This window comes from Cebidichthys violaceus, unplaced genomic scaffold, assembly GCF_023349555.1.
Source record: "Cebidichthys violaceus isolate CVI_PGR_0920_01 unplaced genomic scaffold, fCebVio1.0.p SCAF_10, whole genome shotgun sequence".
Taxonomy (NCBI): domain Eukaryota; kingdom Metazoa; phylum Chordata; class Actinopteri; order Perciformes; family Stichaeidae; genus Cebidichthys; species Cebidichthys violaceus.
Window position 1 is genome coordinate 17,102,971 of NW_027176263.1, and position 16,919 is coordinate 17,119,889.

General features: G+C 42.4%; 1 protein-coding gene across 1 annotated transcript in view; it reads right to left on the bottom strand.

Annotated features, from left to right (window-relative positions):
- The window catches only part of col13a1 (collagen, type XIII, alpha 1), a 60,212-nt gene that overhangs the window by 5,519 nt on the left and 37,774 nt on the right, over positions 1-16,919 (bottom strand). The window contains exons 29-39 of the mRNA XM_068727975.1: positions 16,499-16,570; positions 16,265-16,306; positions 16,085-16,135; positions 15,346-15,372; positions 15,116-15,202; positions 13,530-13,565; positions 11,398-11,451; positions 11,255-11,308; positions 10,561-10,596; positions 6,234-6,320; positions 2,752-2,790 (exon numbers count right to left, since the gene is read on the bottom strand). Of these exons, the coding sequence (XP_068584076.1) occupies positions 2,752-2,790; positions 6,234-6,320; positions 10,561-10,596; positions 11,255-11,308; positions 11,398-11,451; positions 13,530-13,565; positions 15,116-15,202; positions 15,346-15,372; positions 16,085-16,135; positions 16,265-16,306; positions 16,499-16,570 (585 nt within the window). The remainder of the gene's footprint in view (positions 1-2,751; positions 2,791-6,233; positions 6,321-10,560; positions 10,597-11,254; positions 11,309-11,397; positions 11,452-13,529; positions 13,566-15,115; positions 15,203-15,345; positions 15,373-16,084; positions 16,136-16,264; positions 16,307-16,498; positions 16,571-16,919) is intronic.

The following is a 16,919-nucleotide window of genomic DNA, read 5'->3' on the forward strand; positions in this document are numbered from 1 at the left end:
TCTGAAATGATTGTGTTTGTGTTTAACTTCTAAAATGTTGCATCTTGTACAGAGAAAGAATAGAATTCTCACATCTATACATGAGTCTGTTTCAAACATATTTTGAGAACAAAACCAAAATCCTCAGAAATGTATATTTAATTATTGAACACAATCAACACTTTAAACATTTCAGCACATGTCTGGACCTAAGTATTTATGATCGGTATGACAGCAACATGAGGGCCAGCGAGTGACGACGGAGTGGGTTAATGTGAGGCACTGTGCATCACCGTGACGATGACGACGATGATGACGATGAGTCAACAACAATCTCTCACGGCAACATCAGAAACGCAAACCAAGCTTTGTGAAAGAGCAGCAGCACACAGTGAGCATCCATCCACGCCTCCAACACGGAGCCACTGGGCGACGTTACCGAGGTCCATGAGAATGCTTGAGATTCAAACGCTCTATAGCAGAGGTCTTCAACAGGGGGTCCGCGACCCCTAGGGGGTCCGCGGAGGTACTGCAGGGGGGCTGCGAAATTTAGTTTCCCCAAACATGAATCTGTTTTAATAGGTCAGTATTGTCTGCAAGATAACAGGTATGTTGATGCATATCAGTGGCACTACTAGACCATCACTCATTTTAGTTTCCACATTTATGTTTAAAATAAAAACATGAAGACATGAAGCTGTGTACTGTTTGAATAGCTTAGTATTGAATGCACAATAAAGAGGTATGTTTATACATGGCACTAGGCCCAGTTTAATATAAAACACAATTTTAAACAATATATATATAGTCGGGGGTCCCTGCTCCGTCTCTATCAGTTTGGGGGTCCTTGGCCTGAAAAACGTTGAAGAGCCCTGATCTATAGTTAAAAGAAACGATCCCTATTGTCCAAGCAGGTTCCAGCTTCCCTCATGAACGGATGAGACGACGTATCGATGACAGCAGCAGCCTTAAGGGTCAGCAGTGATATTTCCATCCTGTACGCTGAACCAGACCAACAAGAGCCTGACAGTCTTAAAGCAGGAAGTTGCCGCCCAGACAACTATTTACAATGAAGTTAGAATCAGAAGGAATGCAAGAAGCTGAAACATTGAGCGGATGATTTCCTGCTGTAAAACTGAACATTTTCATTTTCATGCGGGAACTTTAAGAGATCTTGGTTCCTCCAGAAAACACGTGTTGGTTTGTGATCGTCTCGATCAGACTACCTGATTCTAAACCAGAGCTCAAACGCTGGATTTAAGGCTGTCACCTCATGGTGTGGTGTGGATATGGTGTAAAAGCATTGCTTTCAGCACCACCTATACAGATGTTGCATTACTTTATTATTTTGTCCTATAGGTGGCAGTAGAGGAGCGTTCATGCAATACCCAGACTCTAAAGGGTTCATCCTCTGAGGAGCATGGCCTGCATAGCTTTTCGTCTACAGACTGCAGGTTGGAACTGGTTTTTGCAGTAAAGGACTTGTCATAATTGTGTTTAGTGTAATAAACGATAAACCGGCTCATAATGGAGAAAGATGTTGAGCACAACATGTAATCATTGTTAACTGATACTGGATCTTTGAGGCCGATATCAATATTTGGAACTTCAAAACATCCGTTAACAATACTCAGATGTTTATATTTTCAACATAAGGCAAGAAATCCCAAACTAATCTGGCTACTGATCCTGTAGATATGAACAATGAATGATGAGCTGACCTTCACACATGTATCATCAACAAGATGATACATTCTGTCTGGACCGATTACTTCTCTCGCTCGAGTACTTTGTCCTCGCTATGGAACATACTGAAACACTTTGATACATAATCAATTTAATTTAGTGAAATATTGAATCTACGTTATTACACTGAAATCATGGTGACAAACTAGAGAAAAGAAAGAAGAAATATGAATGTGTTTTCATGTTATCCCTCATTATTCTGATTGGAAGTGAAACAAAGCTTCATATCTATTATTATAACTCATTTGAGCTACTGAGCTAACAGCATAATGAATCGACGTGTAACTATCTCTGATAATTACACAGAACATGTTTGATACAACAACTATTTCAGCTGGTCAGCATTTTAATTGCATTATCATTTTGTATTACTTCAACATGCAGCCATGGCGTTATGCACAGCTGTTCCATGACCAGACAAACACATCGGTTACCATGGTGACAGCCCTAAATCGGGTCCTTTGACTCTGCGTGTTCATCACGACAACAGGAGCAAACGTTTGAGTGCACACGTTTATTGGCTTTGTGTCACCGTGTAAACATTAACCTGGGGTGTGTTCAACGCTTCATCAAAGAGGAGAGTTCAGCTGAGAGCCCGACCGCCAACACACAACGTGTCCCGCCCCACCACTCAGTGCAGCATGGTCCATCACAACACCAGATAATACAATAAGTTAATAAGCAAGATCCACTTCACATTATGCACAAATATCATGCATATGTTGGACTTATCCAATATTAAAATAATGCATAGATATAAAAATCCAATACATAAACACTGTCATACGTAGTAAAATAAAACATCTGTACAAAAATGCTGCCATATATATTTTTTAGGATTTAATTTTTTTCCCCCACGTATAACAGAATTGGGAAAATGTAAAAAAATAAATATCCTATGTACAATCACACAAGCCATTCCAGAGTTATGGTCACTGCAAGGAGAAAGCAAAAGACAAAAATATCACACGTTAGTTCAAACAATGTCCTCGAGCGTCAAACACCGTGTCCAGCTGCTGCACTTACTTTATTCCAACATCCCGGTACAGGTAGGCCATCGTCTCCCTGGACAAAGACAAAGACAGCGAGAAGTGAAACACAACGAGAAGTGAAACACAACGTGAAGACAAACACAACGTGAAGACAAACACAACGTGAAGACAAACAAACACAACGTGAAGACAAACAAACACAACGTGAAGACAAACACAACGTGAAGACAAACACAACGTGAAGACAAACACAACGTACGCAGCAGAGACCAACAACAGCACCACGCCTGAAGCACGACGCAAACAACAGCAGCTTACAGGTCTGTACAGAAACACATGGAGCCAGTGGTAGAAGAGTGGGGACAGTCTTTATTATGGCCGTCAAGAGTTCTAGGATGAAACGCTCTTTTGCTGCACAATACTTTTGGTTTCAAGGTTCAAGGTGTTTGTTGTTACATTTCGCTTAATAAGAAAATACATGAGAAGAGTTCCTTCTCAGGTATTACATGTCGTAAAACAAAAAGTTAACATCTCTTCAGCTTGTGAAGAGACATACTTATTTCTGACATCTAACAGATAACATTCATTCACTCTGAGGTGAGGGAAGTGGAAGTGCAACAATGCTGACTCATTTCCTGGTTTCATTTTCATTGGTTACTTTTAAGGTAGTTTTACTCTTGATTTTTGGTATAAAAAGAAATGTGTTTCAATGGGTTTCAATGTGTTTCTTGCTCTGCTAATAGATAAAAGTAGCAATTTGTAACAACCACATCACACATCTATCAGTGTCAATCAATTTACTTTCAGGCCAATTTAGGATGATTATGGATCCTAACTGCAATGACAAAGAGTCTAACTTGAGCTGCTGACTACTCTACTACCACACAAAGTGTCTGGAGAATAACAACTTGATTCCACAGATCTCATCATCCAGGAGTATTCTGTGTTCCTGTGTTTCTGTGTTCAGGAACATGAAGGTTGTCATCAACAGAAACCTCTGCAGTTGTTCAATGACTTCCAGACCTCCTGACTCCATAGAGGACCACATATCAGCATGAATACAAAAAGACAAATGCGTTCATAACCAACCACATTAGCAGTCTCTGTATCTAGATATGCTACACATTGTTGGGTTTGTCCGTTTCTACATGACTCCACAGTGCTGCTGTGTGGCACACAGGAGGGGCGGTGCTGTTGTTCCAGTACATGTCCAGTCAGTAGCAGGCTGCCAGTTGTGTGATATAGAAACTGCCAATATTCTGCTACATGATTTCATTTAGTTCAGTCACAATGCAGAGGACTATCGCTAACATTTGTAACACATTGTCTTACCTGTGGAGCTGCAATTCAGAAATTACAGAGGCCTATTTTCTCGATCCGTTTCCTGATACCATATTTATGAACCGTGATCAAGATACCTTCCAATACCAAATCTAACCACCTGGAATCAATTAGCTTTTGCAGAGCCAGACTACATGTTGCACACTCAGTTGTTTTGGAGACATTCATGTCATCTCCAAATGTCCCGCAGTGTGAGTAACAGTTAGCGCTAACATTTAGCTTGTTGTGGTCGTCCTGTTTGTCTGCTTCACCGTCCTCAGCAGTGCCAGTAACTCCTGATAACACCTGGATCTTGTATTTAGTGTCACCTTCTGAGCAGTGTCTACATTCTAATGCTACAAAGTCATCCCCAAACAGAGCAGGAGCCATGGCAGAGAGTTGTCTTACTGTACTGTGGCTGGCTTTGTTCGGCTAAAAGTCTAAACCGGACAAATAAAAACCAAACAAAATGTGCTGCAAAGACAATAATTCACATGCTAGGACCAGGACTCTGACTCGCTTTGAACACTTCATCTAGATCCTCACTGCTTCTCACCACCTGTGGTATTATGATGCCTTGAAGATGGAGAACATCGGTGCTCCATGCAAGAGAAGGTGTAAGAATCAAGGTGTTATGAAGGAAGGCTCTAGCATGCTTTAACAACAATGTCAAGGCTGTAGACTAAAGAGTATATCTGGTTATGTGTCTGCTGATATTAGTCACGATCATATATCTGCATGTGAAGTTCACATAGGAAGCTAGTTGTGATGGAAAGGTTGAGTTAAACGAGTATTTGGTATCAGAAGGAAAGGCTTTACTTCTACAGGTCAGTTGGAAAAGTTTTGGCTTATTATGAGGTGAGTCAACTACAATAAGCAGATAGAAATGTCGATGCAAACATGCATGTTTTTTTAAATCTACAGTGCAACGTGTCAGGGGTTGGGTTAGGGATAGCTAGAGGCATGCTGGGGTAAGTGAAGGGAAAAAAGAGCACCATACCACAGGGCAAGGGGCATCCAGCCCGTCCAGGCCTGGCAAGCCCGGTTCACCTTTCTCCCCTTTAAAGCCTCGGAAACCCTGTTTGTGAAATCAGCCGTTTAAAAACCAGTTTTGCAGGTCGTGGGTAGCAGAGGAGGGTTTGTCTTCCGCTACTTGACGGCAAGAAGATCTCCGCTTCTGTCCTCCGGGTGATGGGACGCAGGTCTCCTAAACATGCAGGCAACCTGGGACTGACAGGAACTGGGCTCACTGAGACGACTTTGAAAGGTTTATGAAGCTCTCAGATGTGGAATGTGATGCCAAAGTGTTTCTTTCTGTAAATGGTTTGATCTAGAGTTCTGCTACCAACCAAGAGTCTCATAATAATGGGCTTGGGTCAAGTTTAAGTTTGGATTATTCCACCATTGAGTCAATATTTCACCTGGATGCCTTTTAGAGGACAGGGAGGAGACCCTGGGACAGACTGGTTTGGCTTGGAAGACGAACATCTGGTCTACCTTGTTTAACCTGCTGCCACTGACAAACACACTTGGATACTTGGCTGAACATGGATGGATTGATGTGTCTGTTCAGGTGCCATGTGTTGCAAGTTCCAAGAGCCCAATGGGTAGAAGGAACGGAGCGCAGAGTGTAACCAATAGGTTCCATTAGTCTGGCTCATGGTTAAAACGTTTCAGATCTGCTACAGGTCTGGGAATCAGAAGTATCTATGACATTTATTTGGGCCGGATATTAGAGACATGGTTTTGGGCAGGACTACAGTCTCGGTGGTTTTGGGTTTGTGCAGAACTCTAGTTTGAGTGTTTGCAACATGCATTCAGGATTGCAGAGCTGCAGGATCTACTGACACTCATCAGCAGTGGCTGCCTAGTTCCTGTCGGCCTCTTTCCTGTAAAGAAGAGGTTCCTCAGGCAGAGTTGTGGTCTGTGGTCTCTCTGAGTCCTTCTTCACCTTTACGCTATAACCTCTGAAACTTTTAGGATGGCATCAATTCAATTCCATTTCTCCCCATAGCTCTGACTGACAGGCTGCAGAGGACACTTGGACAAAACCCTGCCTGAGGTTGATTAGAAACACTGAAGACCAGAGACAAAAGGAAGCAGACTACTGGACACACGTTTCCAGTGAAACTGAGGACATCTGGGACTGTGCTACTTCCTTTTGCCTGCTGGTTACACATGGAACCACTGACATACCAACGGACAGGGGGCATCTAATCCAGGTGCTCCTTGGTCTCCCTTATCCCCTTTGGCCCCCCTGTTGCCTTTCTTGCCCCTCTCTCCCTGCAAACAACAGCGTATTAAAAAAAGACAAACTTTAGTCCTCCATCATTAAGCCACACATGAAGCACATGTTTGCTTTTTTGTAAGGTTTCATCCATCAGGTATTCTTCCATTCATGTAATTTAGGCAAAATGAGAAAACAAGTTATCTTAATTCACTGACATGTTGTGTGTCTTTAGACAATGTGATGTTGTGATGTACATTTAGAGGAGAAGGAGGGTGAGTAGAGGAGGTTAGGGGAGAGGGTTTGAAGCCTGAAGCAGAGGGTGAGCAGCGTCCACTTTGTTTATTAGCAGCTACAGTCAAAGTAGGTTTAGAAGAGTGAGAAGGTTCTTACTCTGATTTCTTCTTATCATGGAAGATAATCTACTGAACACAACTCTAGAAGTGAGTAAGAGGATTGTGTCCAAGAGTAAAACCTAAAGAATAATTAGTGACTGGTGGAGGAGTTCAAAGAAGTTCATTCTTGGCAGTGAAACTGTTTAGTTGAGTCGTCGTTACGAACGTTAAAATCTCCTCGATTGAGAATAAAGTCAGAGGTTCAAGAATGTGACGTCCTACATACACACTGTTAGTAAGAGACATTCAGCAGAGCTCTGAGTGGACAGATGGGTTTTGACATGAAGGACTGCTTTTTGACTTTTCTATCAGTAGTCAAGTGTTGGTTTATTTAACCGTGTTCTTTATTAAATCATGTTTTAGAAGTGATCTGTCAAAGGTTTGGAAGACACGCTGATGAAGGTGATGCTGATGTGGTCATTGAAGGGGAACGCCACCAATGTGACACGTTAAAGTCTGTTTACAGGTGTTTTTGGAGATAACCTCTGTGTCTCCAGAAGAAGCTGCATGACGTCACTTTGAGTCAGTGTCTGTCGGGGATATGAAACACAGGAGAGCTACTCTGAGATCATCTCCCCTGAAAGAGACTCAAGCTCCCCAGACAACCCTGAGAGATAGAGGGGGAGCTCCACTGTTTTCTGAATAAATGAATGTTTTCACGTTGATTTAGATTCCTGAAATAAATAATAGGTGCATGTTAATTTGCGCTGAACAATGAAATCAATGGCGTGTGTTCCGGCTCTTGCCGTCCATGCACAGGGACACACTGGAGTGATGCTTAACGTTCGACGGTGTGTTTGCGTCGCAACATAATCTGCAGAATATGTACCGTGCAGCGAGCATTGGGTGTTGTAACAGTCATGCTATGTTTTCTGAAAGAGCGACATCTGAGGCTGTAGTCATGTTCACAGTGAGATGAAGTCTGGTCTGTTCAACAAAGCAACACAGACCTCTGCCTGTGCTGTTGGGTCTGAATTCTACGAGTTTGAGTGGCGTTAGAAGGACCTCTAGAGGCTCCATTAGCCGCTGCTAGCATGACACATTTGAATGTCTGAACAAACTGTCAGCAGTCAAGTTGCATTGTGGGTAATGCGGGTGCCAGGTTTTGACAAGGAAGAAGAATGTGTGAAATATGTTTTCTCTTAACTGTCCATAATGAGTCAATGGTGGAGGAGTGTGATGCTAATTCAATGAACTGTTTTAAGTTCATGGTGCTTGATAAGACTTCCAACTGTATGCAGACCACCGTTACTGTGCTGGAGCACAGTGCCAACACCACAATAGGGACGACACAGTGGCGTACGAGGACACTCATATTAGACTAATATTAAGGAATATGGAAATATGAATTAGATACAGGTCATGTGAACAGCGTATTCCATTTGGATATTCTGAATTAGGCCTTATTCCGATGGTACTGGTTCTATGTACATGTGTACAGCGCATTCCCAATATTTCTATCAATTGGGTTTTTTACGATCAGTTCTGTAACTAGCCATCCGTTTACAGAACTGGAGTAGAGACGCACGCCCAACAGGACAGAAGGAGAAACACAAGCTACTGTTAAACATCATGAAAGACTTGGATGTCAACAGGTTGTTGGAGATGTGCAAATGGTCCCGAGTTATGTAATGAGTTGTTCAGGTTGAAGGAGGGAAAGAGGGAGGCTGTGTTCGCCTGGCGGACCAACCCACCACTGGTGCAACACTTTGAAAAAAATCCTGTTTTGAAGGCTGCTTGTAAACTGGAGCATTTATCACCATTAGCCATGTAAACTACTTAGTAGGAATATTGTTTGTTTTTATCAGAATAAGGGCAAAAAAGTGAATATTATGTACAATACTATGCAGCCTGACTGCTGGCATCACCTACACAACTGGAATCTATATAATCTATATAAATCTATTTATAGGTTCAGGCTTAATTAAGGCTAATTAAGGCTCAAATGCAGAGACCAGTTGTGAGTGCTGCTAGAGGCCGAGGCCGACATTCAGACTTGAGACGGGTGCATGCAGTCACTGAACGGGACACAAAGCGCTTCTTTATGCAGCCTTGCTGTTTTTGGTAGAGTTGAAATGATGAAGCCCACTGCATGACCTTTTAGTAGTTTGCAAATCATGCCAGGGACTACAAGTATGGCAGCTGTTGTAAAGGTTCAGTCTGTGCTGAATCTCATCTAACTCTGAGATATTAAACTTGAAAATGACTCATAAACATGCAACCCTTTGTTTACTGCGCAAGATTCAAAATGTAGCATTCATTTTAAAAGTGACGGGAGAGCACTGCTTGTAAATTTGGGGTATGGGTCACGGGGTGGAGGGACTACAAGGAGGCTTGCGAGGAAGAGGTTTTGGTAAGTAGGAAGTAGGAGAAGTGAGGAGGAGGTGTAAGAGGAGGAAGATTAACCCAGGACTACATTAGAATGCAGGAGGAGGAGCAGGAGGCCAAGGTTTGTGAGAGGGAGAGAGGGCAACCCCGGCAATAAAAAGAGCCACGGGCCACAGAGCAAGGTGGAGGGAAGGAAAAGGGGAAAGGAAGACCTGCGGAAACAGAGGGAGACAGGACAAAGAGTGAAAACACCAACAGCATCCCATAGCTCCTCCTTCAGCACCTTCAACCGGACCGCCGCATTCAGCTCTGTTTAACAGAAGCGTGTTCTTCTGGCTTCTCTAGCTGTACAAACTGTTTTATTAAGAGGCCAGTTGAATGTGCTGAGAGAGCTTATGAAATGTGCAGACTTAACAGATGGGAGTGGAAATATTAAAAAGAGTCACAGGTTAATGGGAAGGAAACAGAAACATTCTCTTAGAGGAAGGGTGTGTGGACATTAAAAACTGATTCTCTGAAACACTGACGACTAAAGGCATTGTTTAACGTCTGTGGACATTCTCTACAGTCTTCATATCTGAGATGAAGACGATGGATATCAATCTCAAACAGCACAGAGCTGGAGTCAGGACATGTTCGGCTTGGATGAACTAAAAGAGTGGAAGCGCTGGTGAGGAGCTACCCTGGTTCTGTCTGGAGATCAGAACTATTTATCCATCCGGTCAGCACGTTTGGGTATCATCTCTGACTGAAGCGTGATTCTGACACGGACTGGTGACGAGGACACGTTTGGATCTTTTATTCCCTGTTACGGGTTCTTGCCGGCAAAACGGACGTTCTTGAAGCTCCTCAACATCCTCCAGTCTCTCCTCTCACCATCGTCCTTCACGTTGACTCGTGCAGACGCTCGTGACGCTCGTGCACGAGTCAAACATGAATCACGCTTCACACAGTGATTTGATCAAGTGAACACATTACTCTCAGACATGAGCGTGATATCCATCTTTCAATCTCACGTGTAATCTGAATATGCAACATGATGTCACATAAACGACAATACAACTGTTTGCTGTCTCCGAGGTAAACTCAGCGACGTTAAAGCATTATTTTTTTTATTATTCTTTGATGAAAGAAAATCATGTCTGGACTGTTTTATTGATGTAATTTAATCTGTGAAAGCCAAAGAAATCTTGACGTGAATAATTCAGGATCATTAAAAACAAATCAAAGCAAACTATCTGACTCATCTGGCTTCCTTTCATGCTTGATATCAAAGAGAACATCCAGGTGTCTGATGTTCAGCTCTTTAATTCTCTCCTCCTGCTGCTTGAGAGGGTCTTTGAAGTCGTCACGGTTCTGCTCAGGTGACCCGTTACGGCCCAACGAGGCAGAGCTAACATAATGTTATGGATGCAAATACCAGTCTGGTCTGTTTTTATTATCACTCATGAAGAGTTTCATTCAGTTGCTGAATGTAATGAGCATGAGCAGAAGTGACCTGCTTAAATGAAATGTAAGGTGGTTTTGGTTCTGATATCTTTATAACCGGCAAATAATATAGGTGGCATCTTACCCGGTTCCCTTTGAGTCCTTGTGGTCCAACTAAACCCTGCAAAAAGAAATGACAAAAAAAAAAGAAATCTCTTTGCTGTGCGTGTTTGTCTCACTTTGGGAAATATGCATACTTAGTACATTTTGGGAAATATGCTTGTTTGCCATCTTAGAGTCATCTTGAACAGATGACACCTGAAGAAAGTGAGTCGGGCTCCTCTGGGGCTAGGTGAGGTCTCTATGCTGAAGGTATCTAAAGTACTTGATGGCCTGGAGTACCCAGATGGATCATAGAACCCCTCGACTGATCGGTACTACCTCCACCATGACACTACACACATCCTATTATCTTTGTACACATAAATGGAAGTTATCATGAGGCTTTCATCTGGCTGAGAGGACAAACAAGCACATGTTGTTTTAAAGGTCTTTGTAAACCACCTCTGATGGATTTTAGGCATTTGGACTGATGGGAGAAGTTTGCCTTATGGGCTTTAAGCCAGAAAAGTTTTATTTTAACCCAAGCCATGATATTTCCCTAAACCTAACCAAGTAGGTTTGTTGGCTAAACCTAAGGAGCCCTGATGGCAAACGTCCCCTATGTGCAAAACACAGTTATTGTAAAATTGTTCCCTTTGCTTCAAGCATGCTGCTGTCAGTGAGCTAACAGCTGCTGCTGGTGGTGATGGATATCTGAAATGTAATGAAAGACTTACAGGGATGCCTTGAGGCCCAATTGGTCCTGGCAATCCTGTATCTGCCTTTTCACCCTGTAGCGAAGAGAGACATGTTAAATGTTTATTCTCCAGAAACTATATTCATTGAAATTAAAAACAGAACAAAACGCAGAGATACTCACTCTCTCCCCCTTTGGTCCTGCCGGCCCTGACACACCTGCTGGTCCTATGAGACCCTTTAAAACAGAATAGAGACAATAAATACAGACAGAGGAGTTCTAGAGACGACGTCATCACTAAATGCCTCAAATCAGTAAATCAACAAGCTTTTCCGGTGGAAGTGAATAGATCTCACAAAAGGTAATCTCATGGATCGTTAAGATACATTTTGTAGTAATCTGGAGCGACAGAAACGGGTCAGGACATGGTTTTCTGTCCTGACACCTGACGGCATTAACACACCAAGCTTGTTGACTACTGTTCAAACTGTTAAACAGGAGGGAACATGAATACAATGTCAACGGCTGCAGTTATATCTGTCTGAGCAGCTTTCAGGATTGGAGAGGAAGACCTTGCATCTCAGGCACATCCAGAGTGGGCAGCGCTGTATGGAATACAGCGATCCAAATGTACTGTATGACATGTCAACATGCAGCACGGGCAGACCTGCATGCTCCCTTCTAGATAGTTCTTAGCAATGGCAACTTTGCAGCCCGCTGCTGACACAGGAGCAGGAGGCAAGGAAGGGTAGAGGCAGCATTGAGGACTGAGGATTCACACTGCTGTGGCGTTCGATATCAGACCAGATGGAAACTCAAAGCAGCACTATGCAACGCTCCTCTTTAGCTGTGATCAGGGACCGATTTCAACGTAACACCGCAGACGCAGAGTGGATGAACTGTTTGGACCAATATGAAGATATGTTTTCTCATAACCACAAAATGTTTCTGTTGTTATCTTGGGTTTTTAAAACGTAAATTAAAACGTATGGTGCTCAAACTGTCAAATCTCAAATACACACACATATATATATATATATATATATATATATATATATATATATATATCGTTAATATTATAATAATAATAACTTCATCCAGAATAATAGATTGATCCAGTGTGCTGAAAGGATATTCTTAAAACTGGAAATCAGTGATTAGATCAGATTAATGTGCTGTAAGGCTTTTATTGTGAAACATCTGTGTAGGAAGTGTTAAGTTTCAGTGAGTGGGTCTTTACAGGCAGGAATAAAGGCCGGTCTCTGTTATAAGCCTGTTCTCACACACTGTATGAACTATACACACAAAAGGTAACGCACTGTAACTCTTATATATCTGAGGCCGCTGTTTGAGTCCCGCGTAAAACTAAGAGTCGACATTGATTTATTTCTTCTTAAGTAACGTCACATCCGTACTCATTTTAACCCAAAGAAAGACATGTCAGTAACGATCTTTCCCTAAACCTAACCAAGTCCTTTCCTGTTCAGACGGAAGTTTATTTTGAAAAGACTGAATGCATGAAAGTGACACGTTCTGCTGGACTTTCATAGGACAACGCAAGAGGAACCGTTGTATGAGGATACATGGGCCTGTTTGAATCCAGGTCTGGTTCTTTCTGCAGTTCAGAGTTTTGAATATTTTTGTATTGATTAAGTCTATTAATCATAAGGTGTATAGCCTGACAAATATTGAGCTCTTGAGGCCAGTACTGATCTGTATATTTGATGTATTCTTTCTCACAAACACAAACATTGTGATAAGGATCTGTTTGTGACTGACATGTTGCCATATGTTACATTTGAAATCGTGTCATCTGTCTGTGTTGGATGACATAGTTACTGTTTCTAAATGATATTTATTGTTACATATTGGACAACATATCTGCTGACACCAGTGGATCTGCTGTAAGATAATAACGGGTTTCAATGGTGGGCTCTGGGACGCTCTTCTTCCTCTTAGTCGTTGACTTAGAGACTTAGAGAAAGAGTCTCGTTCAGCCAGCTTACACGACTGCTGAACAGGTCGTCAGTAATAGCGTGGGGGCGTAAGGGTGATACATAGAGTTGCCTTGTTTGCCATGAAAGCAGATTCTTCATGCCAGTGCATCCTCAGAACCCAACCCTGAACAGCGCTGTCCTCTCAGAGCTACTTCAGGAAGGAACAGAGACGTGACGAGCATGGGAAGCAGGAAAGCAAGCAGATATGAGGAGCAGACATCAAGCAAGCTGTAGCAGGGAGGTGGAGGAAGAGGAAGAGGAAGAGGAAGAGAAGGGAGAGGGGGGGGGGGGGACTGGAACGGGACTTGTGCCACTCACCACTGGACCCGGTCTGCCGTCTAACCCATGAGCCCCCTGTATAGCGTCGTACACAGTTAGAGAGCAGAGATGATGGGGGAGATGGTAGGAGGGAGGTGGGGGAGGGGGAGGGGGAGGGGGGGGGGGGGGGGGGGAGGTGAGTGAAGCTGTGACTCAAGTGACTTCAAAAACACATTCAGATGATGACACATAAAGGGTGAGGAAGTGGTGGAGGTGGAGGTAAAGTGAGTGAGAGTAACTGTGAGTCGCTTCTGTAGCTGGTCGTGGTGGAGCTGATACTGAGTCAACATGAACTACTGTCTGACTGAGATTCTACCCAATAAACACCGGCAATGGGAACACATCCAAGCACTTAAAACCACCTGTTATCTGACCAGGAAGTACAACTTTTACTGGCAAGGTCCACACTCTTGTTTCCCAGAGCTTTCACTCACCGCTCATGGTCTTTAAGTTAACTACCTGCACTGATGGTGGCAGTGAGATACGTTTGAAAGCGGTGGACAGAAATACCCGATTCCATTAAAGAAAGGAGTGCGTGTTGTCAAATTGGTGAATGTGTTTGTTATTTTGCTGCGGCGATGAATAAAGAAGCGTGCTGCGATACAGAAACACTTAAAGTCATTTGAAACCGATTCATAACACAACAGAACTGTTCAAGACACACACACAACAATGTATGAACAAACTGGTCATTAGTAAAATGCTAAACAGAATAACACAGTCAGAATGTTAACGCTAAAATTGACCCTTCGCTATGTCCCGCCCCCTCAAACGCCGACTGGACAATCGTAGTGTAGCATCGGCTCTGACCAGGGTCCGGCTCTGCTCCGTGGACTCTCATCGGGGGTTTCACATGTTCTTCATGTTCAGGCTGGTTTAGTGGATTTGGAGCTGGTCGTGGTTAAACGTTGTATAATAGTGAATAAAGAGGAACAGGGTCGCTCCTTTATATTCTTTTCTAAATGTTTCTAAATGTGCTTCATACTGTTTCCACCCCTGGTCAGCTGGTTAGGGAATACTTCTTGCCCATAATGAAAGGTTACTGTATGATTTTAACAATACAATATTGCATTTAATATCGATAGTTTGACATAAAAGAGGATTGATCTATTATATATTGCTATCAAGGTCAAGGAAGAGAAGGGTTGTACCTGACAGCGACTGTGTAGAAAGATTGTTCTGTTGATGTTAAACCAAGAACAACAGATTGAAACCTAAAGTGCTGGACGCCATATAATAATAAATCATATAAAAGAACATTGAAAACAGCCCAATCGTAATTTGAATAACGTTTTGTTAATATTTTATAAATATGTCCACACAAGCAGAACATTTTTTAGATTTGGAGTGTTATGTAAATGATTCACTTCCTTTGAAATAACCCTTTAACAGGATGATGATGACAGAAGCAACATCTGGGACATGAAACATCAATAACAAATGCTTCGACTAGGATTCAAACAATATGGATTTTTAAGGTTGATAATCCCTAAATAATCAAAATGGAAAGTTAAGAGGATCTAACACAAACAGAAGACAGAAGGCAAAGCATGTTAGGACAGGTACAGGAAGTCCAGTGTACTTACAGGGAGTCCAAGATGGCCTCTGTCGCCCTTGTCGCCCTTCTGACCCGACGCTCCCTTTTCTCCTCTGATGCCGATGCCTGGTTCTCCCTGAGACACAGAGCTCAATGTAAACCTATCTGTACACTTTCATTCATTGAACAGCTAGGATGCATGTATACAACATGTGAACGGAAGCCTGTTTAATAAACTTAGGAGCTGTTAGATATTATTTCATAGTAACGATATCTCACCTTAGGCCCTGAAAATCCTTGAGATCCCTGGATGGAGCAGAAACAATCATTACTGACACGATGTTTACTGGATCCCAATATACCAGAGCACTGGTATATGTGAGGCGCTCCAAGATAAATAGTGCAAATAATCATGATTAAGCAAACTCTAGTGGTGGGCTTCAGTTAATGAACAACATATCCAATTGATTTCACTTATTTCTTATTTTCTTATTTCATTTATTCAAGCTAAATGTTATTTCTCCCTGTCAAACAGATTAGATGACTATGAAGTGTTGAAAAATATTTTTAAACATTTGTTAAAAGGTACAAATATAGATCACAAAGAAATCTGAATTTCCCTATATGCAGACGATGTTACACTATACTTGTTCATGACGCCTGATCATTATCTAACATTAAATAAATAATGAAGGTATTTAGAATTCAGGTCATTCAATAAAAAAGTTGATTTCTGCAGGACTCGTTGCAAAGGGAAATTATGCAAATCAACGAACATTTCCCTAACCCAAAGAGAAGATGACACGCTCAAGATCTAACAATAATAGCGATAACATTTTATATATATATTGTAGATATAAGATTAGACATTTTAGAACTGCAGAGGTTGGGAGGTTGCAACCTTTCACCCTGAGGCCAAATTAGCCAAATGAACTGGAAACACTTGTTTCCAGTGTTTGGGGCGTTTAAGCATGGGCTAGTGTTAAGGTTCAGAGGTTGAATGGAATATTTGACTCACTGCTGGGCCAACTGGTCCTGGAGGTCCTGAGGGCCCTGGAGGTCCATAGACCTAAATACAGACACACGCAAACACAAGCAAAAGGTTTCAATTCAGAAAATGATTCTCATAAAACCTGCTGTGCTATAAGTTAGCAGGAATTGCAGAAATCAGCCCTGAGGGTTAATGACTAACCCTTACCATTTCTGACCTTCCTCCTTCTCCAAGTTCACCTTTAGGACCCTGTGGAGACAGGTGGCAGAGACACAGAGGGTCACGTCCCAGAGTCACACAAACTCTTAAGTGAATGAAGAATGAGACAACACAGCACTTTTTCACACAGCATTTGGGGTGAATACAAATTCTACTGTTCCCCCTTTGCCAGGTCAGACACTGCATCCAGACAGATGCAGCCTCAGGGGCACCACTGCGTACCATTGAGCCAGGTAATCCAATAGGGCCAGGGGCCCCTGTAGCCCCCTTTTCACCCGTAGGGCCATCTAAACCCTACAGAACAAGAAAGGGGAGATGGACATCACGACAACGGCAGAGCGCTTCAATGCAGGGACTGACCAGTTCATCTTCATGTTACAATCAAAGCATAAAAGACAAATCAGAAGGTTTTACTTTCACCCAATTTTAGCATCCATTAACAAAAGCTTTACACCAACCAGCACCCGGGCCAGTACACGACAATTGGGCTCAATTTTTATTTCAAACACATTTTGTTTATATATTTTGCTTTCAAGCTAAGGTTGCGCTGGAGAAAATAAATCCTCAACTTTGAATGCTGTTGGAGCCGTCCACGTTAAAACATGTACGGAACTTTAGCTGCAACATATGGTTTATGAACAAT